Genomic DNA, 22364 nt, shown 5'->3' with positions numbered 1-22364 from the left:
AAATGTGTTGGTGCTTTTGGTAGTCACCTTGTCGGATGTAGTTTGAAGGTAAGAGTGAATGATGTCTGTAGGAGCTACAGTGGTTATTTGAGTAGCGATGGGCATGTCAGCTACATGTCTACACATGTGTACATATGTACACACACATCAGCTGGCACACACACATACACACACACAGACACACTGCTTCCTTAGGGTGTTGCTCGGCCCTGATTACCATGACATTTTCAATGTCAAGAAGCACAGCGGACGATAACCCACTCCATTCTCTTGTTTGGAAGTTATTGTGCCCCTGCATTGTCACTCACCCCCTACACACAAACGCACACACACACCTCTCCCCCTACACCAAATTCCAAATGCAACCCCCTAAATGGATAGAAAGCTGTGGAATATAGATTATCACTTTGCAGGGAGAGATTGGATCAGTAGTAGGAAGAGGCTTCCCAGGAGTATCTCTCTGTTAGTGGAACTGGCTGGCTGCCTAGCTGGTTGGTAAACTGACTGTCTGGCTAACTAACTGACTAGATGTTTCACTGACTGCTACTGGAGCCTCACTACGGTACTGGATAAACCCACTCACATGATGGAGCCTCTCAGAACGGCACTCTGCATCCAGTCAGCATGATAATGTGAGTACGGAACCAGCACCAACTACACCAACTACTGTTCATCTAGAGTTTTCCATAGGATTTTATGGGGGACTTTGACTCTGTGCTTTCTGTGGTGACACTAAGGTGGTGGGTGGACTGAGTACTTGATGAGGGGGAATTTTACCACTAGCAGCACAGAAAGGCTTTTCCTGTTGAGAATAATATTATTCTGAAGAAAATTTATTTTCTGATTGCTGATTTTTCACTTTTTAGAGTGGAAAGGTATACATGAGGTTTATTATGTTTCAGTGTTCAACCATATTAACTTAGATATTACTACCCTGTAATGTTTTTAACAAGGATTATTTTAACCCTGAAATGTTTATGCCAGTCAATGCTCATACAATTACCTACACTTAGTTTAAAACTTTGTCTATCATTATATATTTAAATGATATACAATTTCACATTATTATATCTGTCATTTCACTGATTTCTGTAAATACGGAGGAGTGAAATAAATCTATTTTATATAATATTAAATAGTATTAAATGTTAGAAGCATATAATTATTAATTTCAAATAAACTACCAACTATTGTAATAGTAACTGCCAAAATTGTTAACTGCATCTAAAGGCAGATTAATTTAATTCTCAGATAATTACAATAGGATCTTAAATCAGGATAATCCCGAATACAGCCTTTCTATTTACGGACACATCTCACTTCACACATTTCCCCTCCTCCAAATTAATCTGAGCTTTGATGGTCAGCATCACAAGAAAAAAGAAACACCTACACAAAATTACCAAGAAAAACAACCACCCACGCAAACAAAAAGAAAGAATTTTGGTTCCATGCAGCAAGTCTCCCACGTCCTGTCTTAGAGAGTCACCCCCCAGGGAGACAGGCAGGTTGGGGGGTGTCAGAGGGCCCGGGCAGGACTGAGGTAGTGGGTGGACGATGACAGCATGGCTCTTAGCTTTGTCCTCCACGGCTGACCTGACCTGGCTGACCAGAGATCAGATATTGTCCAAATGACCTCACAGCTAGAGCCTATAAGAAGGCAATTTGACCAAACCCTGCTGATGTACACACTAACAGAATTATCTCACATTACACCAATTCTCCTGTTTCTCTCTGATTCATTATTTTGATCTTTAATAGTTTGAATTTGACTGAATTTGATGAGCTATTCTAGGATCTTTTCTAGGAACTTTTATTAGCTTTAACAGCCATTGAACTCAAAAGACCAACAACTATGAAAACAGAACCCAGGAGGTACTAGATCAGTTAAGAGAGTACTGTGTGTCCCTTTGGTTTAGTCCCGGATGACACAGAGCACATGCGCTGAAAGATGCTACACTGAGAGGCCGTTGGCGAGTGGGAGTAGCGTGCATTCGGCCATCATTTCCAGCAGGCTTTGCCCCCCCTCTCCCCTCCCCTCCCATTTACCCCAAACCCCCCTTCTCAAGCGGGCATTGAGATCAGGACAGGGCCCATTCTCCCACGAGGAAAGGGCCACTTGGGCACGGTACAGTGTGCAAACATTTTTTAGTGTGTGGGCAGAACAACAGAAAACAAGAACCATCTGAAGATGTAAAAGCAGCTTCCTCATTTCATCTGCGGAGGAGGACACGAGAATGCCTGAAAATGCGAAACATTCAAATTAAACTAACGGCACTTGAAGGTTTTCTCTGTTCTGAGGCAGAACTTTAGAGCTTTTGTGTTACTGATAGGCTACTGAGTCTGTCTCTCTTTCTTTAAACAAGCTGTGGTAGAATACAGGCTTTAATGGAATACTGCTAAAACTGCTCTAAATATGCTATATGAATGACCTTTCCTGTGTGGACTAGATATAGCGTAGATCTAGAACTATGTCCGCCATGCTCTCATGTTATGTTATGTCTGGCAGCCAACATCAACTAAACATCATACCTCAAGTCAGTCCTAAATGTCTGGTGGAGGTTTGGGCCTGGTGAGCACATAAACCAGGTCATATTCTTCTAAGTTGACACCCAATTTAGAAATCAGTTCTCAATGGAGGATTCTAAAAATGAAAATGTCAAATCATATTGGCCTATCTGAATATCTGAGTCCTGACACATAGGCTACGTATCCTTCTACAACATGTATGCATAAAAGTCTCGCCTTATCAGATAATGTCCAGATCACTCATCAATGGAGAATTAAATCTCCCTCAAAAAGTGAAATAGGAGAGCGAAGGGAAATTAGCATTTTAACTAAGAACAAATTCCGCTGCTGTCAGGACGTCTTCTCGAAGAGCTTTCAGGTGATCTACGGCCAGTGAAAACAATTAATGTGGCTTGTAAAAATGGGCAGCTTCATTACCTGTGGTCTCATTATGGACGTACAGGCACTGAGACAATGTTTAAAGGGCTTCCCCCATTAACGCCGCTATCAGCATGGCTACCGCTTCTCTGACACCATTCTGTCAAATAAACGGCTCCACATATTTATTCACGAGGCGGCCATTAGCGGTAAAAATGTCGTCAACCTGACAGGCTCGGCAGCAAAGGCCCTCCTGCGCGTAACCGTTTTGAAACGAAACAAAAGTTGTGTGTCTCGCGGGTTGTCACGCGGCAGTCGAGTTGTCAAGCACATCTGACTTGATCTGCAGAGCTACAATTTACAAGTTACAATTCTGTCGACATAATTTCTTCTGTCAGATAGTTTGACTGAATATGGTCTGTAATCATCCTTGGAATGAAAACGGTAACCCTGACCTTCAGCCTCGCGCGAGAATGAAGATGATCATTGATAGGTGGAGATAAAAACGAATTAATTTCCTATGTAACATATAATTGCGCGGTTCACCACGTGAGGATGACAATAGCAGTGTAACTGCATGGTCTAATGAGTGTATTTATGGTAGTGTGACACTCACTGTGGAACAAAACTAAGGCGTCGTGTTGTTTGTGATTAAGGTGGGAGAAGTGAGGTCAGGCGAGATGAGCTGTGGTTTAGCTCTCAGTGTGCTGTAGGGCTAAACATGTGACAGTTTGCACTAGATTATTCGTTGATTAATTTCATTCATTATTGTGACTGACTGAAGGGTTAAGGATTTGGTCTAAATTCTTGGATTCTGGATTTTTGATTTGCTGTAAATGATAGCGCCACTATCTGACATCGCTCATCTTTGATGTTTCATACAGTGCATTGTGAAAGTCGAGTGTAGGACAGTGGCAACATTCATAGTGACGAAACTGAAGTAGAGGTGAAAGCTATGAACAAGTATTTATTGTCTGGATCAAAAGTTTGAAAGTATCAAAGTACATTAAGAGCTAAATGTAGCCTAATTGTGGAACAGACTCGAGCAGAAACACATCTTGGGTGTTTGGATAGGTATTCCATAGTCCACAGGATGTATTTTAAGATAGTCCACGCACCTACTGTAAAGAGCATAGGCTACTTGTAGAGACGGACAAATACAATTGTGATTTTTTGCAGGGATTAATGATGGATTTTGTTCACATAAAACACTGGGATTAAGAACAATAAATTAAATACCATGCAGCATCACACATACAAACAGGCCACACTTTTGGTCGAAATTGTGTAGCAACAGGTAGGCTAGTGGCGTAAAAAAACTGATGGAGGTGTGTACCAATGTCAGTCCAACAGTCAATTAAAATGTTTACATTAAGATTTTGAACACAGAAAGTAAAATCAGTTGCAGGGCAAAGTCTTTAACCTACTGCCCGCAATGCAATAACATCTGCAGTCTCACTTGTTAGATATTGCACACTCACCTATAAGGGGGAGTGAACCACGGAAACGTGCATGAGTTGCCTGATAGGCATCCGGATGTTTTTTCACCTTTGCCAACAACTTGAAAACGACAAAGTACAAGCTAATTTAGGGGATGATAATGCGGTACCTTTTATTCACAGTCATCTCCCATTAGGATAATCACTACGAACCTGACAGACAGACACGGCTACGAAAAGCGAAAGGCACGGCAGCTGCCGTGCCTTTCGCTTTTCGTGAGAATAAGTGCACGCAGCAAATTGGCGCCTTTTAAATTAATTGAGTTCGCATTGACACCTTTTATTGACTTTAACCTGATTTATGATAAGAGTGATTATGATACTCCTAGCGTTTTCAAACAAGTAGGCATAGCCAAACGATCCATCTCAAATTAGACCATTGTTTTTTTATAGGCAATATAGGCAAACCAAGTAGGTCTAGGCGATTATTGACTGTGGCCCATAATAGTTTTATGATTAGCCTATGTATTTTACAGTCAGTTAGTTTCAGTAGGTAGGCCTACTTTGTTTTCAGTATTCATCTTGCAAGAGTCCATAGGCCTAGTTTAGGCTAGCCTGTTTCAGCATCAATTGGTTACAACGCATCTCACATTAGCCTATTTGATCGACGCCGACAAACAAGTCTGGAAATTATATTCCACCCAAACTCCCCGCGCGCCCACCGAGCTATTTTTGACAGTCAACTTTCTCAACCCACGTGGGGACTTTACCAAAATACCGAGTCAATACCGTACAAAAAGATTGTGTCGCCTTATCGCCTCTTCATAACGGAAATGTTTGTCAACTGAACCGTACATTTGAATAGGTTATAGACTTGCTCTGCTTTAATGAAAATCTCTTGAATAGAAGCATTCAGTTCCCTAGAACACCACCGGAGGGCAACAGTTTTGAACCCAAATATTGCCGACAAATAATTGGTTAATAAAACTAATGGTCAGGTAGGCTAGCCTCCCTATTGCCTAATCGTATTGTTAGCCTTAGCCTATATAGCCTATATCCAATTTCGGACATGGTTTATATCAACTGCCATGCTTTTGGAGAAAAGGCATTTTAAAATAGCACACATCCTATTTCCTTCACCGTTTATAGCCTATTTTTAGATCATAACTAAACGTGATATTCTTTCCTAAAGATTATTCATATGAGACTGACAAAGTTTCCAAGTCCAATACAGTAAAGGTGTCTCATTTGATTGTGGTTAGCGATGGCAGTTCAGCGGCTTCTTTCTGCTCGGTAAGACTCGTCAGTTTCCGATGTCTATATTCCGGAATAGACCCCATGTAGGGGTGTTGTTTGATTTACCCGGATGGAACCATGTATGGTTCCGACAGAAGAACCGGAATTCCTCTTCAAGTTTAATGTGCCACGAGGGAAAACATTTATAAAATGATACTACACAGTAGATGTTTTGTCACTGATTCCAAAATACGAATGTTGCAGGCTACATTTCTTAATTTAGGCGATCATCCGCCTATTGTTTAAATTATAAGATGTGGAAAACAAATATTTTTTACTATCTTTACTGGAGACTTTGCTTGTGGGTTCTCCATTGACAAGTGTTCTTTGTTGTCGTCACACAGCCTGGAGCCAATCGGCTCCCCCAGCGCCTTTTTTTTTTTAACACACAGTCCTTTTATGGGCAATGACGTAGTGGCACATTGAATGGCTCCGGATAAATGCATATTACCGCTACCCCGTGCTCTGACGGTCTGTCATTCACTGAAACAGCCAGGAAAGCTGCTCTGAAGGCTCTCTAGGTGTCCCAGGCGCATGAGATACTATTAGCAACTTCTTAGTAGCTGATCAGATGTTAGAGCAAGGACATTGAGATCTTTCATTCTCAGAAATAATCTGCTCTACCGTAAGTTATATCGTGGAGGCTAAGCGATAAAACTTTAGTTTCATCATGACAGCCAAAACCTTAGAGAAAATTCCGGTGAGCCTCGGTGGGTTCGTGCACCCGGTGTCTGAAGGCATCTACTCGGTGGATGATATTGCCACAGGCCTGCCTGCATCCGTTGCAATCTTTCCTAACGGTGATTTGGGAGGTCATTACGACCAACTTAGCGGAGCCTCAGGTAAGCTGTTGTCTTGTACTCTTGATATCAGTGGGAACTTTATTTAATTGTATACAGTTGCGTTTGTCGGTGGTGAAAGTTCATTTCTGTTTGTTTATTTTTATATGTGTGGTCAAATGTTTGAAATGATCTGTCAATTGTTTGAATGAAGGAAGATGCAGACATAGTTCCACATGTTGGTGGCAGGGACTGAAGAATTTGGCCAGAATATATCTGAAAATGTAGCTTAGTGTGTTAAAATGAAGGTACTGCAGCTCTCAGTGAAGAAACAATTAGCCTAATTAGTCACTTGGCTCGGGGGGCGGGCTGCGCGCACTAGATCATTGCAAAAATGTGGTGCGCAGTGGAACTCACATGAAAACTCAAGATTTGTGTGTGTCGTTATCGTTTGGTGACTGCCGTCTAATGAGGTCCTTCTTTTCATATTTCAGATGGTTTAATGAATGGAGATATGAGTTCAGAGAAACGGTCCCTTGATCTGTCGTATTCCAGTGGCTTCTCTCAACCGGCTGCGCACCGCAACCAGACATTCACTTACATGGGAAAGTTCTCCATCGACTCTCCGTACACTGGAAATTGGAATCCGGAGAGCGTTATAAATATCGTCAGCGCTGGCATCTTTGGCATGACCCAGCCCCAGCCATCCTCAGCATCCTCCTCGCCGGCCTCTTCCGTCTCCCCAAACCACTTCTCCAGCACCCTGAGCTGCACTATGGCGCAGAACCAGGCGGACATGGAACATCACATCTACTCTCCCCCGCCCCCTTACTCGGGATGTGGGGAGGTCTACCAAGACCCATCCGCCTTCCTGTCCACCTCCACCTGCCCCATCTCCTACCCACCCCCATCCTATTCCTCGCCTAAACCAACGACAGACTCTGGGATGTTTCCGATCATCTCCGACTACTCCGGCTACTTTCAACCCACTTGTCAAAGAGACATGCAGGGCATCCCTGACCGCAAACCATTCCCATGCCCCCTCGACTCGTTCAGAGTACCTCCGCCCCTGACACCTCTGAACACTATTAGGAACTTCACCCTCGGTGGACCGGCTACTGATGGGCCTAGGCTGCCCACGGCTTACAGTCCTCAGAACCTGCCCCTTAGGCCAATACTGCGACCCAGAAAATACCCCAACCGACCGAGCAAAACCCCGGTACATGAACGCCCCTATCCATGCCCGGCGGAGGGCTGCGATAGGCGTTTCTCCCGCTCTGACGAACTGACCAGACATATCCGCATCCACACTGGACACAAACCTTTCCAGTGTAGGATATGCATGAGGAACTTCAGCCGTAGTGATCATCTGACCACCCACATTCGCACGCACACAGGCGAGAAGCCATTTGCCTGTGATTTCTGTGGCCGCAAATTTGCAAGGAGCGACGAGCGTAAGAGGCACACTAAAATTCACCTCAGGCAGAAGGAGAGAAAGTCATCATCCGTTTCTTCAAATAGCACGAACTCTGAGCGGTCCGGCAGCACAACGACTGGAGTTTGCTCTTAGACTCGTCACCATTGGTCTCTCTCTAACCAATACAACCCGTAATCCTTCTAAAATAGTTCAATTTATGAGACTACGGTAAAAATGAGTCCAAGCTGCAAAATTATTGTACGGGACAATGTTTCGCGGCCATAGCCTCATTTAATGGAAATGAATTCCTTACATTTCAAACCGTGCGTAATTGCGCACGAACCCATGTGCTCTGATCATTCTCATGATCTACTAAATTGGATTGCGATTGAATGATACGGCTTTGTTTGCATAGTCTACCGAAGTCATTAAAGTAGCCATTCATTTTAAGAAAAGAGGGAAGTACATATGTTAAAGAGTGTCTACTGATGCGCCGCGCCAAATACGCCAAGAAAAAGTTATATGTTGGCAATAAATTTGGAGTAATAATGTTTTAACTTATTTATTTGACGGTTCATTCTAACATGCTTGTTTATTGTATCCTCCTTTTTGTGCCTTGTTTTACATGTCTTTTGGGTATTGACAGGGATACAAATACGCTTTAATTGAACTGTACATTTGTCATTTAAAATGAAAGTTTGAATATATATAAATATATATTTTTGTACACTTTGCGTGGTGTAACTCGAACATGTTGCAGCTGTGGTTTACGTCTAAACAAATGCAGAATGTAAATAATAGAAACTCATACCAACTTGACATTGACGTTTGTTTTGTGAATGTTTTGAGACTCATATTAAATGTTAATGACGGAACTCTTAATATAAATGTTCAGGTTATTACGTGTCGAATAAAGAAACAAATAAAACAAGCATTGGATGACATTAATACAATGTTATTGTTGGAAAGTAACACATCGAAGGGTAATTCCCGTGAAGAGTCAGCCATAACTGAGTCAGAGTTTCACAAGGGCACTCACCCACTCACTTTCGTGGGTTCACACAACCATCACAAATTGGAACACGAGGAAAGATCTATAATTTGCTTCAAACAGGGATCTATCATAATAGGACACTAATAGCCTAAATACTGGTTCCAAATGTATACAAAAATATGTTTGTTTTGTCTTCAAATCACATACAAACATCAAGTTTCATAAATGAGAAATACAGATGATACTACTTCAGATTAAGCTCTATGAAGAGTCACTAAACTGGAAGTTCGCCCTCTGACAATTTACCATATAAACACCCGCAAGAACCAAATGCGTCACACACAAAAAAAGTCAAATGTAAAAAGAAAAATTAAGGACCTTGTCTCATTGATAGCATACAAACATCATTGTTTGTATACAACATTGACCCGACCCCCGGACAAGCGGAAGATGATGGATGGATGGTCTCATTGATAGCATATGTTATCTGATAACGTGAGAAACCTCTGTCTTTACATCTCTGTATAGTGTGTCTTGTAGCTAAGTGAACATCAGAGACAGATAGAACTGAGGAGTATTGAGTGGCATAACATATCAACTTCACCATCTCTTTTTACACTTTGACTTCTTTGTTGCAACTGCACCACTTGCTTGATGTGATAGGCTTCACTGACACTGGCAACTACAATGATCAACTGGAACTATAACTTGAGTTATTTGCCTGATAATCATTTACAATTCCACATATATCATTTAGCATCATATAGCATAATGATGCTTATGGTTGCAAGGTATTCATCTATTTCAATGAAACACAATGTAAAATAACGTTTTCTGGGTTTTGAGCTGTGTCGGGTGATCAATTTTCACAACGTAATCTCCTCTTTTTACTCGGTCTCTGTGTTTTTTGATGACCACACTGACCCCAAATGTATTGCCTGACAGGAAGAGATACAGATGAAGGCTTCAAGTTGTTTAGATGAAAGACCACATTTGCTTTATTGCTCTACATACATTCAGAAACACTAAACAAGAGACATGAATGATAAAAGCAGCTGTGATGTCTTCACAATGGTCCTTCAGATTTTTCAATCAATAAGTTTCATTGTAAAGTCATCATGGCTGGAATACATAGTAACCTTATCTATGGGGCTATGTCCTGGGATAGAATAACACATGGTTTTGTTTTAAACAAATTAAGCACAATATAGGCCAATGGTATATAGGTAGTGTGCACTTTTGGGTCATTGTTGATGTTTAGAAAGCTTTATAAGTAGACATTCAATATTCAAATAAGGCAGATAGGCTATAGGAATTTAAGTAACAGGCATTGGCGTAAATATTTAAGCGAGTTTGTGTTACGCCTCACACCATGCAAGAATGTCTGCGTGAAGCACAACGTGGAATTATGATTCTAGTCAAGATGCGTAAAATTGTCTCCAATGCATAATCGCGTCCTAGCCATTCTATCTCGTACTCAATTGAGGAAGATATACTCGTGTGTATTTAACTCTGTGTCCCGTCAACGCTAACGGGAATTTCGTCCAGGTGATATCATCTGATTAGATCGACACCGCGGGGCCAGGGTATGGTTCACCACCGCACCAGAAATCCTCGGGTTGTGGGATTTCAAGTAACCACATTTCTTCCCCCTCTTCGTGTTGTTCCAACTTCTTGTCTGTACCTACAACTGTCTGTAACACTTTGTAGTAATGGCAGTCCCTCCCATCGTCCGGGTCATAAGGTGGTGCCAGAATATCAAGAAAGGCTGCAGGTCCCTCCACTGCGTCTATCTGATGCAAGTTGTCCTGCTCAGGGGTCAGGATACATGGACCGCTGTCTTCTGAGTATTCACCAGTAGACCGGAGGATCGACCGCCTCAAAGAGTCGTTCTGGAAAGCAGGCAAAGGGGGGACGAACTGTGTATCATTCTCTGTGTCTGGCGGTTTCTCCAACTTGTCAAAACACCGTATACTGACTTTACCGTACAAAACTTTTAACATCCCGTTCATCCCCGGGTGGTCGTGCAACGGAATAGACGCCCCGCTTTTCAGAAGAAAAACCCCCATACTGAAGGCGTCAGTCTCGCAGATATGCATGTACGTGACCGGCGGAGTACGGTCCGGTTTGCTGTCTGTCGATTGCCTAGGAGTAATGTTTAGATCCGCAGCCCTGATTTCAGTGAGGAGGCTGACAAGATTACCTTGACTGTCCAAAAGCGTCTTGTTGTCCCCTATAGCGGACGCGTTAAAGTTTTTAAACGTGACATATGCTTGCCTGGCTATCTTCTGGATGACAGAGTCCTTACTATTCCGTGGCATTTTGCAGATGGAAAAATCGTACTCCTGTTTTTACTGGGTACCCCCACAGATTTAGGACGTTGAAATGACCGTGCTGATAATAGGCTACTTAATACGTTCCGAGAGTTTTGCAAAAAGTTTACCACTTTTGTAAGAGATCAGGATCAGAGTAAACTTCCGTCTAAATTTATGAGGTAATGTATTCCATGTCTATAAAATATGCCTTTACCGCCAGAGAATACGCTCGATCCACGGTCATTTCCACCCTATCTGATCACGTCCGCAGCGCTTGCGTACAAAAAACAGGGCAGTTTGGAAGTTGAAGTTTATTTAAAAACTTTGAAACTGGATTGGCCCCTCAAAAACACAAATCATCAATCTGTGTAATGTCAAATAATGTTTAAAAATGTATTCTATGATGAATACTATATTTAATACCTTCATAAAACATTTTTCTTTGAGAGGCTAAATAATTCTACAATTTAATAGCACTACAACTCCCACGTACTTGACAGCTTCCGGAGAACAGGCGAGGGGAAGGCAGTACAGGCCGTTGAACTCAACCCCCCTCCCCTCCCCCATCCTTGTCGCAAGACAGCATTTGATAACTGCACCTCATCCACTCTTTTTTATTGAACACATTGCTTTTAGGTCAAGTTTGTTCACTTGAGAGGCTTATTTATCGTGTCGATGTTTGTGAATGAACTGAGAAACAACAGAGAAAAATAAGAGGTATTTAGGAAGTAAAGTTAGGATATACAGTGCCTGTCTTCTGCCAGTTGTCTAGGGCTAGGCTACTGTATAGCTCCTTTCATCCTCTGATTACCATCCGATTCAGAATAGTAAATTGGTGTTGTTTCCCAGAGAGGAGGAGGTGAAAAGGAATTTTGATTATCTTCCACTCTCCTCTTCTTGTCTTCTTCTTCCTCTTCATCCAGCCCCAGTTCTATAGCAGGCCGCTGGGCTGAGTGGCTTGGAAGTAAGCATGGGCTGAGTATGGATCAGAGTAGCACACTCCAAACCCCTGCAGAGTTGCTTTTATGCATGAGTTGCACAAAGACCACCATCCCTCTTGAGAAATAATGAGGCCATCTCATTTACTACAAACACAGGCCATCCACGCTAGCTGGACTGTGCATGCTTGGGGAACACTTCCGCCAGGGTTAATTCAATCATACCTTTCTCACTGCTCATGGAAGGAGATGGAGATCAGTTTATTGGACACTTGTATTAACAACAACAGCCACTGTCTTTAAACCACACCTGAAGAAACAGAAAAATATATCTAATTGATGGAAATAGAAGGTGGATGGCATGTTCTTTGGGCCTTTTAAATTACTTTCACGTCAACCTCTTTCATAATTTTGTATTACTTTGCTTACAGACAATTGGTTGAATGGAAACCTAGACTGTTTGCTTTGCGATGAGCGTTATGTGTATCTGGTGTACAGTATATGCATAAAAACAAGCAATTGCATTTCCTTCGGGTTTCCTGTCAACAGCACCTGTCTGAGAAATGCCACTGCAATCTCAACTCATCTGAAATGCTGAGGGCCTTACAGTAGAGCGGATTCCGGTACCTATATTTTCTTTTTCTCAGATTAACTGAAATCAATACCCATCAGCTCATGTCTGTAAAATAAAGACAACATTATCTGCTGCTGATTAAAAATGTGCATGACTAACATTTTACAGAAGTCAAGAAGAAGAGAGAAGGGCTTTATACTTCTTCTCTGAGTTCCAGAGCCAAGACTTCTGAATGGCCAGAGTTATCCCTTTGTGTTCTAGAATCAGAATGTCGGAACAATGAGACAATCTGACCACTCATTATGGGTACAGTCAACGTCCCTTTTGTTGTAGTCAATGCACAGCCTGTTCTGTATCATCATTGTTATGATTTGCAATGTATTCTAATGTTCCATCTCTACAGTTCTTTATTCTGGCCCCTGACTACCAGTGTTCACACACAAGGAGGCTGAAGAGCGAGATTGTGAAAGGGAGAGAGAGGACACTGTTGTTTGAAGAACGCTAACAATTTCCAACGATGAAAATTCATAAGTTGGCCACAGGCTGGGGCGAAAATGTCTGCATAACTTTGGCGAAATGCAAATGTTTGTTCTTTACGTTGAAAAAGGTGAACTTTCTGTGAAAGGTCTCCTCTGTGATTCTTGAGGAAAAAATTGCTGTGATGTAAACTTGTTTGACCTCAGTCATGTCCTAACATTGTCTCAGAAATGTTCCCTTGTTAAAGCTGCAATAGGTAACAGAAAATAAATTAAAATATGAGTAACAGTGCCCCCAAATCTTGTCTTCACTTACATGCTTTCCTCCACCTCAAGTTTGATTGTCAGTGGTTTCACAAAATAAGCCAAGAAGGAAAGCTTACCACATCAAAGGCTGGAAGATAATTGACTGTTAATTAGCAGGCCACTCCAAAATTGGAAATTATATATTTTCTCATGAGCCACCAAGGTTGTTATACAACTCTTGGAAAAATCTTACCTATTATATCTTTAATAAAATGAAAAATACGAAAACCAATTAGTAAATAAATAGTAGAAAATGAAATCATTCAATGTGCACAGACAGTATATGTAAGTATTTGAGAATCTAAGCCTTCTTAAAGAGGCAGAGAGTTCCACAGTTGAGGGGCAGAGCAGAAGGTGGTACCCCATCGACACCAGGTGCTCTGCGGGTGTGAAGGAGGAAACAGTTTCTTGACCTGAGGGGGTGGGAGGGGTTATGGGGTGAGATGAGTTCTTTGAGGGGAACTCTGTTTACGTAACAACAATGTTTTACTAATAGATTGAAAGATACTATTTTAACTCAGTTTACTGTTGTATCAAATGTAATATATATATATATATATATATATATATATATATATATATATATTATGGTTTGTACTGCTAAAGGTCAAGCCAAGCAGATACCAGCCTGCACAAATAATATGTTGTGTATATGGATTCTCTCTCCTTGCATACTTCCTGCAAGAGAGACAGGACACCCGTCAGGGGACTCAAGGAAGTAAATCAGCTACAATGTAGTCACATAACAATTGCAAATTCCAGTGACACATCCTTAAGTCTGTAAGTAGTCTTTAAGTGACAGGTTGTTTTTGGACACAGCAGAGTAAGAAGTAACAGTTGGTCCGTCAAAGTTATCAGCTTTAAGTCTTAGAAAGTTTATTGTTATTTACAGTTCAAGAGGAGATGGATTATACTAGCAACTGAGAGCCAGTCTAGAGGATGGATAGCTACTCCAGTACTTCAATTGGTCTCATTACTTCCAGATGAAGTTGTCCTCAGAGGCTGTGGGTTTTTGGGCAACAGGTTGACAACAATGTTAACATCCCATCTATCATGTGGACCATATGAAGCTGTGTCTTTTACGCTTGACCTACCAACCCAAACCTTCGTTTCAGGTATCAGAGATGAGGAAGGATGATAGAGAAAGGTGGAGTCAAATTTAAAAAGTGTTTTCCACCACTGCTTTACAACACCGTGAGGTTGACAGTGGTGGGTCAGTGATACAGTAATTGTCTTGTCACAGCCAATAAACAACATTCATTCTGGGGTGCAGTTGTCTGAATGTTTTTTTTGGGTGGAAGAACGACTCCATACATCATATCTGTTGTTGAATACGATGATTTGTTTAAAGAAACTGATAAATGATATAAAAATATATTTGGACATTCAAACTCACAGTTTGATAGGTGCCTTGGTCTTTCACAATGTTTAAAAAAAATTGGTATTCCCTTAAGAGAACAGGTCTCATTGCTAGAATGATGGAAAGCAGCCAGCCACTGAAAGGTATTACTCACTAAAATGGATGCAATAATAGAGATACTTGTAGGATCTCCACAAGTTAATTGCTGCATTAATTTTCCATCCAGGGTTTCTGTGTCTTTTATGTAGTCACTTAGAGCCGGCAAGAGATGCATATTTTACGCCATGATGACGTCTCTACCCAAGACCCACGTATCTGTCTGTAGAATAGAACGTGTGTCTACAATAGAATGATGCTTGAATGGCATCAGCATCCATTTACATACACTAGTAAACTCACATGTTGAAGTGTTTATCCGCAATGCAAACATTTAAGTTTAGTTCAGGGAGGCTAAGTGATGTTCTGTGTGTGTGAAGATGCTGACCATATGCTTCTTTCTATCCAGTGTCTAAATAAAGTGCCTTGAAAACTCAGATTAACCGATTATTTAGATTTAGTTGATGAATCCCAAAATCCGTTCGCAATAGTTTGAGCATAAGAAGTTACTGATAACAACCCAATGTAACATGTAGCTAGTTAGTCCTCTTACATGTAGCTAGTTAGTCCTGAGTGTTAGGAAGGAGAAGAGGAGCAAAGGGTGGCTGGGGGGAGGTATGACTAGTTAGAGTGTGCTCAGCGACAGTGAAGGTCCCCATTGCCATGCTAATGTCCCCCTTGTCGTCTAGCTGGGGGCTGGGGGTCTGGCCCTGTCAAGGTGGACAGACAAGAAGGTATTGGGTGGGGGAGACCGGGGGATTGGTACAGAAGGGTAAGCAAAAACGGGGGGAGGGGGTAACTGGAGGGAGGGGAGGGGGTGGTGTGGGGTAGGTGGAGTGAGGGGAGGGCAGGGAGGCAGGAAGGCCCCCCTCTCCCAACCAGGGGGCCTTCAACCTTTAGTGTTGAAATGATGTACGAGACAGCGTCTCCTTTGGAGCCCGAGGAGAGCTCCACGGAGTGGCTAATGTGGGAGAAAACCCTGTCCCCATAATGGAGACTGATCACCCGCGTCCTGTCTCCCGGGCTTTGTCCCCAACCAAGATTGAGATGGCGCCCCTCTTATGAGGGACCTCATCCCGCTGGCGGCTCACGTCTGGCGGGCGCGCTGGCCCTCGACGGAGGCCTGACAGGCCCTGACATCCAGAGATGGGTGATGCTGACGGGAGACACTCTGCCTCCTTTGTGGGCCGCCCATCACCGGAGGTGCCTGGCGGTCTCCAGTTCCTCCCTGGTATGGGTAAGCATTCCTAGCATTTCCCCCATGCATTCATATCCTAGGTGTGGAGCGGCTGGGGCATGAGGAAGGAGGAGAGGGAGAGGAAGGGTGAAAGAGAGGAAGGGATGAAAAAAGGAGGAATGAGAGGAAGGGAGGTAGAGGACATCTGGTGGTGATGTCTTGATGGAAGCTGTCCTTTTTTCTCTCTGATAGGACCATTCAAAGCTGGAGTTATGTGTGTGTGTGTGTATGTATGAATCAGTGAGTGAGAACATGAGTAAGTAACTGAGAGTATATTTGTAGCGTGCACTGTGTGTGCATGTGAGCAATATAACGTGTGTCTGCACAGTGAATATGTGCATGTGTCCATGTGTATCAGGAGAGTGCTTGGATCGTGACTGTCTCATAGGAAGTAAATCTTCTTGCCTTCTTTCAACGCTGATCCCGGCTACACCTCCGCTTTGTTCTGGTCGGTTCAGTGAAAGAGCGGTCGGTGTGTGTGAATACCAACTAACAGGACAAAGAGCGAAGAGACAGAGACAGCTCGGAGAAGCTGAATCACATCCTGTCCTCATTACCCTCACAGAATAACACATGCAGAAAAGAGACACATCCACGGACAAACCAGGAATACATTAAAACATTATCTATAATCTACTTGAGAAGCTGTGTAGGGAAGCAAGGTTCAATAGATCAAACAAGCTGCCATTATCGAAATCTAGGTGTAGATGACTGATAATGAATCAGTCGAGACTGATGACCTAGCAATATACATGTAGGGGTTGTCCCTCTCATGGAAACCTCATTCTCTAGGATGCCTTGCTGAATATGTGTATTGTGCTTACGTGTAAAGTAGTTTAAGTTGTATGTTTTAAATTACATCAACAACCCTGTTATTTAGGTCTATATTGATTACATGCATTCATTATTCATATTGACGGGAGAGGTCAAAGTGGTTCATTGTCATCTTTATGTATTGGAAAATTCTATATATACAAACCACCTCCATGTTGTCACACACACAGCCATCTGTGATACATGTTCAAACATCCCTTATGTTCTGACTAACACAGTGTTAGAGTTTTAGGTTAGTAGTAATTGTGCAATCCCTCCTACTCATTTCTTACAAATCAAATGCATGAGATAGCAAATAAAGAAAAGATCAACAAAGATCAACAATATCAAGACTTTGGGGAAGAGAATGATTGGTGGGTTTTAGGTGACGTGAACAGTGTGTACACTGGGGGGGATCCCGGTGCCCTTTAAAACAGAGATGTGAAACCTGAGTGAACTCATGGGTAAGCGTGGGACCTGGTCTCTGGAAATCAAGCTTTTCAATAATGAGTAAGGGAGAAAATATAACAAAATCAGAGGAAAAAGGAAGGCGATGCTCACTTTGTTTAGTCAAGAAGACAGTTGCCCTGGGAAACTAAAGGACACAGTCACCATGATATGACAACAAGCAAAAACCTCTTGGCTTCATAAAGCACCAGATGAAGGCCAATGTTTTTTTTCGGCAACAGAAATGTTTTTGGTCCACTGAGACAAGTATAGCTCATGGCATATGCTCAACCAAGAACTCTGACGGCATTTGCATGCAAATGACAGCTAGTAGTGGCATGTTGTGTTGTGCTGGTCCTGGAGCATGACCTTGTGGATAACTCTGGATGACAGGCTGATTATTGTTTTTTTAACAGGTAGCTATTGAGTAAAACACTTGCTTTTGCTTTTTCGATTGACAGACTAGTTTCATTGAACAAGATAGCCACTACGACATTTAGAAATGACTTGCCGCTTGTTCATCGATCGTCTTAACCTGCAGCTAGACGCAACGATGCGCAACATCAAGAAGTTGGAAATCCTATTCAACTCTCTCTCTCCCTCTCTCCATCTCTCTCAATGACTCTCTCTCTCTCTCTTTCTCTCCATCTCTATTCCGCTCTCTGGTAATAAAGGTCCATCCTCAGATGACTGATCATTCCACCACACTGACACAGTGGTGAAAGTGGCACAATTCATCTGCTCAGCTCCTGTCACTTTATAGATGGAGGTGTATGTGTGTGTTTGTGTATGTGTGTGTTTGTGTATGTTTGTGTTTATGTGCGTTTCGGTAATCTTTTTTTGTTCAAAATGTGTGTGTGTATGTGAGTGTGATGGGATACGGGGGCAGACTTTCTTTTCTGTGACAAAAAGGTTGGATTTTTCCCAGAAGGACTCCTCTTGTGTTCTCTCCAGTCTTGAATGAGCTGCTGTGAGCCAGCTTCCTCTCACAGGATGCGTTGTAACACATTCATGTTCACTTAGGGAACACTGATCTTCAGGAGACAGAAGACTCACAAATGTAAACTGTAGGAATGGCTTTTGGTACTCATATGACTGACATTATGATACATCCCACATCACATTAGATGAAGAATAACTGATGACTAGGAGAGTAAATTGAAAACTGGATTATGTCCATTGTTCTAAAGGTAGAACACAGATTCATTTTGAAAAGTGTCTGATTTAGTTTGTGGTGGTCATGTGCAGCTGGCCAGCCAGCCAACCAACCAGTCGACCAGCCAACCATCCAGACAGTCAGCCAACCAGCCAACCAGCCAGATTGTCAGCCAACCAACCAGCCAACCAGCCAACCAACCAGCCAACCAGCCAGACAGTCAGCCAACCAGCCAGCCAGCCAGCCAGCCAGCCAGCCAACCAGCAAGCCAGCCAACCAGCAAGCCAGCCAATCAGCCAACCAGCCAACCAGCCAGTCAGCCAGCAAGCCAACCAGCCCACCAGCCAACAAGCCAGTCAGCCAGCCAACCAGCCAAAAAGCCAAACAGCTGGCCAGCCAGCCAGTCAGCCGGCCGGCCAATCAGTCAGTCAGTCAGTTACTCAGTCAGTCAGTCCACAGGGCATATGCAGGAAACTGTTCTTGTTTTATGTGCACAACACACATGCTCTTATTCCCCAAAGATCCAAAAATACTTGGCAACAGGCCTACAGTACAACAATGTGACTCTTTTCACACTGTTTCCACATCTGAGGAAGAATCCAGAGGACGGCAGGCAGCTTGCACGTCACATATGCTTCCTTTTTGTTTATCCTCCAAACATATCACCATTTACTTGTATCAACAGATGCTTGTCAAGTATGGTCAAACTTGGCAGAGAACACACTTACTATATATTACAATACAATTTATATGCAAAAACTTGGTTGACATTGATGCATAGAGATACAATTCTATATAGCGGAAGTGGATGGGTGAGAGTATACTCAAATTTCACTCAGCACTTTGAGTTTGATGAACAGTAGAATCTCCACTTCCTGTCCTGAAGAAAACTGAACAAAGAAAGTATATCAAAAAGGTAGAACTTGGATGGTGAGTGGGACCATGACAATGATATTTAATGAAAGTCAAGATTGATAAATGTTATGGCTTTGTCAAGATTTGTATTCTCTATAGAAACCTAATGCTTAATACCAGTGATACTTGTCTAGCCAGAGGCCAGCTGTACTGTAAGACAAAGTGTACAGATTGATACCAGATCTCACAAGACTGCCTTCCCTCTGTTGTTCCTACGCACTGAACTTCAGAGAGGGTAGGTCACAGGAGCCCACACAGCATGCGCTAGGCCTGTGCTGGAGGAGCCACACACACTTTCACACACCCAGGCCAGTCCTTAGAGAGAGATGGGGGACTAGGTTGCTGAGTTTGTATAGATCTGAACCTAGGTCATTCCGCAGGGTGAGATGGGGATCACTGTTGAAGCGCTTCAGGCTTCTAGATCTGATCCAAGGTCAGTCTCCAGGGTTAGCTGGGACAGTGGGGAGAGGAGGCCTGCCTGCCTGTGTATCTGTCAGACTGTTTATTTACACTAGCATTGTTCCCAGACTGTTGATTTAAACCTCAGCTACGTTACACACACACACACACACACACGCACATTCACACACACTCACATGCATGAGTTAACACATTTACCATTATTTGCACCTTTTTTCAAAGGACAAAAAGTCAATTCGAGTGGGGACTTTCAAAGTGACAACTACATCAACAACTATGAAAATGACCAGAAACATATACTTGAAATTTCAGGCCAAATGTCTCGTAATGGGAGTTATCCTGCTGCTGATCCAACACACAGGGTGACCTGCAGGTGAAGACCACCCTGCGACCCAGCAGTGCCCACGTGCAGACAGGAGTGGTGTTCTGAGGTGGTGAGTGATGACACTGAAAGGCAGGAGAGGGTCCAGAGTAATAGTTAGTATTCCATCACTTCCTGAGGTGGAAGCAAATCCACACGTCTGAAAACTGGAGCTTGAGAGAGAGAGAGAGAGAGAGAGAGAGAGAGAGAGAGAGAGAGAGAGAGAGAGAGAGAGAGAGAGAGAATGAGCGTGTGGATAATGTGGATAATGAATGTGGTACATAGGTATTGTTGTTTGCTACCTCAGGCCATCAATTTACAAGGTATTGTGTTTGTGTGCCTCTCAGGGACTTGCACTTTACTTACAGTGTATGTTTAAGAATAAATCTGAAACAAAAGAATGGAAAAATGCATTATTCATAAACAGCTGGTGATTATGCTGTGATCTGGAAATCACATGTCGGGAAATCTGTGTGCGGGAAAAGTGCACTCGCTCTCAAATGTTGATCACAGAGTTGAACACACTATAAACAAAACAAAAACTGAAAACAAAGTGGTTTTAACCAGCATCCATGCTGTCTGTTTCCTCTCTCTCTCTCTCTCCCTCTCTCTCTCTCTCTCTCTCATCTCTCTCTCTCTCTCTCTCTCTCTCTCTCTCTCTCTCTCTCTCTCTCTCTCTCTCTCTCTCTCTCTCTCTCCTTCTCTCTCTCACTCACTCCTTCTCTCTCTCATCTCTCTCTCTCTTCTCCCTCTCTCTCTCCCTCTCTCCTCTCTCTCTCCATCTCTCTCTCTCTCTCTCTCTCTCTCTCAATTTCTCTCTCTGTGTTTGTCTCATGGTGAATTTATGATAGTTTAGGACAAGCTGACCGCTCCAGACCTCCCATTCATCCGTCCATCCTCTTTAGTTCTCATCATTCAAACCTTAATTACTGTTTCTGGTGATTTATATTGGCCAGCTCCAACAGATGTCCAAACATAACAAATACACACAATAAAATCAATCTTTTTTTAATGGACTGACAGAAAAGACCATCTTTGTAGAAGTTTCAGCTTTCAACAGACAGATATTTCTCGCTTGCTGAAGTCAACTTACCAGCATCACACACACCTTAGATCTGAGATATCAACATCCAGAGTCTGGTGCTCTACAAGTGAGTTATGTGGCAGTTCCTTTTGATATTTTGTGCGTGGGAGACCCATCCACTTAAAAAGTAGGACTACATTTCTAAAACAATCTAGAACTGTTAATATCTTTTGAACCTTTCATACTTCTCTCTCAGATCTCTTTTATGGGTTACCCCCCTCCCTCCCTCGCCACACCACACATACACACTGATGCAGAAATGCACCCACACTCACGTGTGCTCATGCACATGCAGGCAGTTTCAGGATGAGTCAGAGGAGGCAAGATCTTTGACTGCTGGGAGAAAACAGGATTCTATTTCCTGAGAATGCTGTGGATAGAGTTGTTTTGTTCCATCAAGAGTTGAGTCAACTTAAGCCAAAGTCGTATTTAGACTCTCCTCACCTCGCCTCGCCTCTCCTCTCCTCAACATCAAACACTGAATAGAACCTTGGCTCATTTGGCTGACAGCATTATCACTTAAGTGTAAAAAGCCTTCCACATGAGCTTTCTCAAAGTTGGAACAGTATGAAGAACCTGTGTGATTGTCCCTCTCGGATAGTAGGCTCCTGAGACTCCCTGAGTCCTCTTGATACTCATTTCCTGGTCAGACGGTTCACTAACGATTATCCACCTGCCCTCATGCTTACATCTCCATAGCAACATAAATCTGAGATAATTACAGTCTATTATCAGAGAGGCTCATCACAAAAAAAAGCAAGCTTACTCTCTCCTCTTTTCCACTTTCCTTTCCTTCCTTTTATGCCTTCTCCTCCCATCTCTACTCCTCTCTATTCTCCTCTACACTTTATCCTTTGTCCTACTCTCACCTCCTCTCTATTTGATCTTTCATCCTGTTCCTCTCTCTCTCTTCAAAATCTGCTTCTCTCTTCTCAAAAGCTTTTTTTAGAGGAAAGAAAACTTCACACATTCCACTTCAACAACACACAGGACACATTTTCCTCAAAAACGTGTAACAGCCTAGATGAGAGTTTGCAACTGACCAAATAGTTCCC

General features: G+C 42.6%; 2 protein-coding genes across 3 annotated transcripts; one reads left to right on the top strand and one right to left on the bottom strand.

Annotated features, from left to right (window-relative positions):
• The first annotated feature begins 475 nt into the window (after positions 1 to 475).
• egr2b (early growth response 2b) lies at positions 476 to 8748 on the top strand. Of its 2 annotated transcripts, none has more exons than XM_062475520.1 (2): positions 476 to 632; positions 6895 to 8748. In XM_062475520.1, exon 2 carries the CDS (start codon positions 6903 to 6905, stop codon positions 7968 to 7970), a length of 1068 nt encoding a protein of 355 aa, XP_062331504.1. In that variant the 5' UTR covers positions 476 to 632; positions 6895 to 6902; the 3' UTR covers positions 7971 to 8748. The 2 variants fall into 2 exon arrangements, with proteins under 2 accessions (XP_062331504.1, XP_062331503.1); XM_062475519.1 differs by lacking the exon at positions 476 to 632 and adding an exon at positions 6113 to 6463.
• Positions 8749 to 10566: 1818 nt separating this feature from the next.
• LOC134031766 (2-aminoethanethiol dioxygenase-like) lies at positions 10567 to 11378 on the bottom strand. Its single transcript, XM_062475480.1, has 2 exons — positions 10796 to 11378; positions 10567 to 10703 (listed from the first exon to the last, which is right to left on the bottom strand). Exons 1-2 carry the CDS (start codon positions 11130 to 11132, stop codon positions 10663 to 10665), a joined length of 378 nt encoding a protein of 125 aa, XP_062331464.1. The 5' UTR covers positions 11133 to 11378; the 3' UTR covers positions 10567 to 10662.
• Positions 11379 to 22364: the final 10986 nt, after the last annotated feature.

This window comes from Osmerus eperlanus, chromosome 12, assembly GCF_963692335.1.
Source record: "Osmerus eperlanus chromosome 12, fOsmEpe2.1, whole genome shotgun sequence".
Classification (NCBI taxonomy): domain Eukaryota; kingdom Metazoa; phylum Chordata; class Actinopteri; order Osmeriformes; family Osmeridae; genus Osmerus; species Osmerus eperlanus.
The sequence above is the reverse complement of the archived record's forward strand: the minus strand, read 5'-3'. Positions and strand labels throughout refer to the sequence as shown.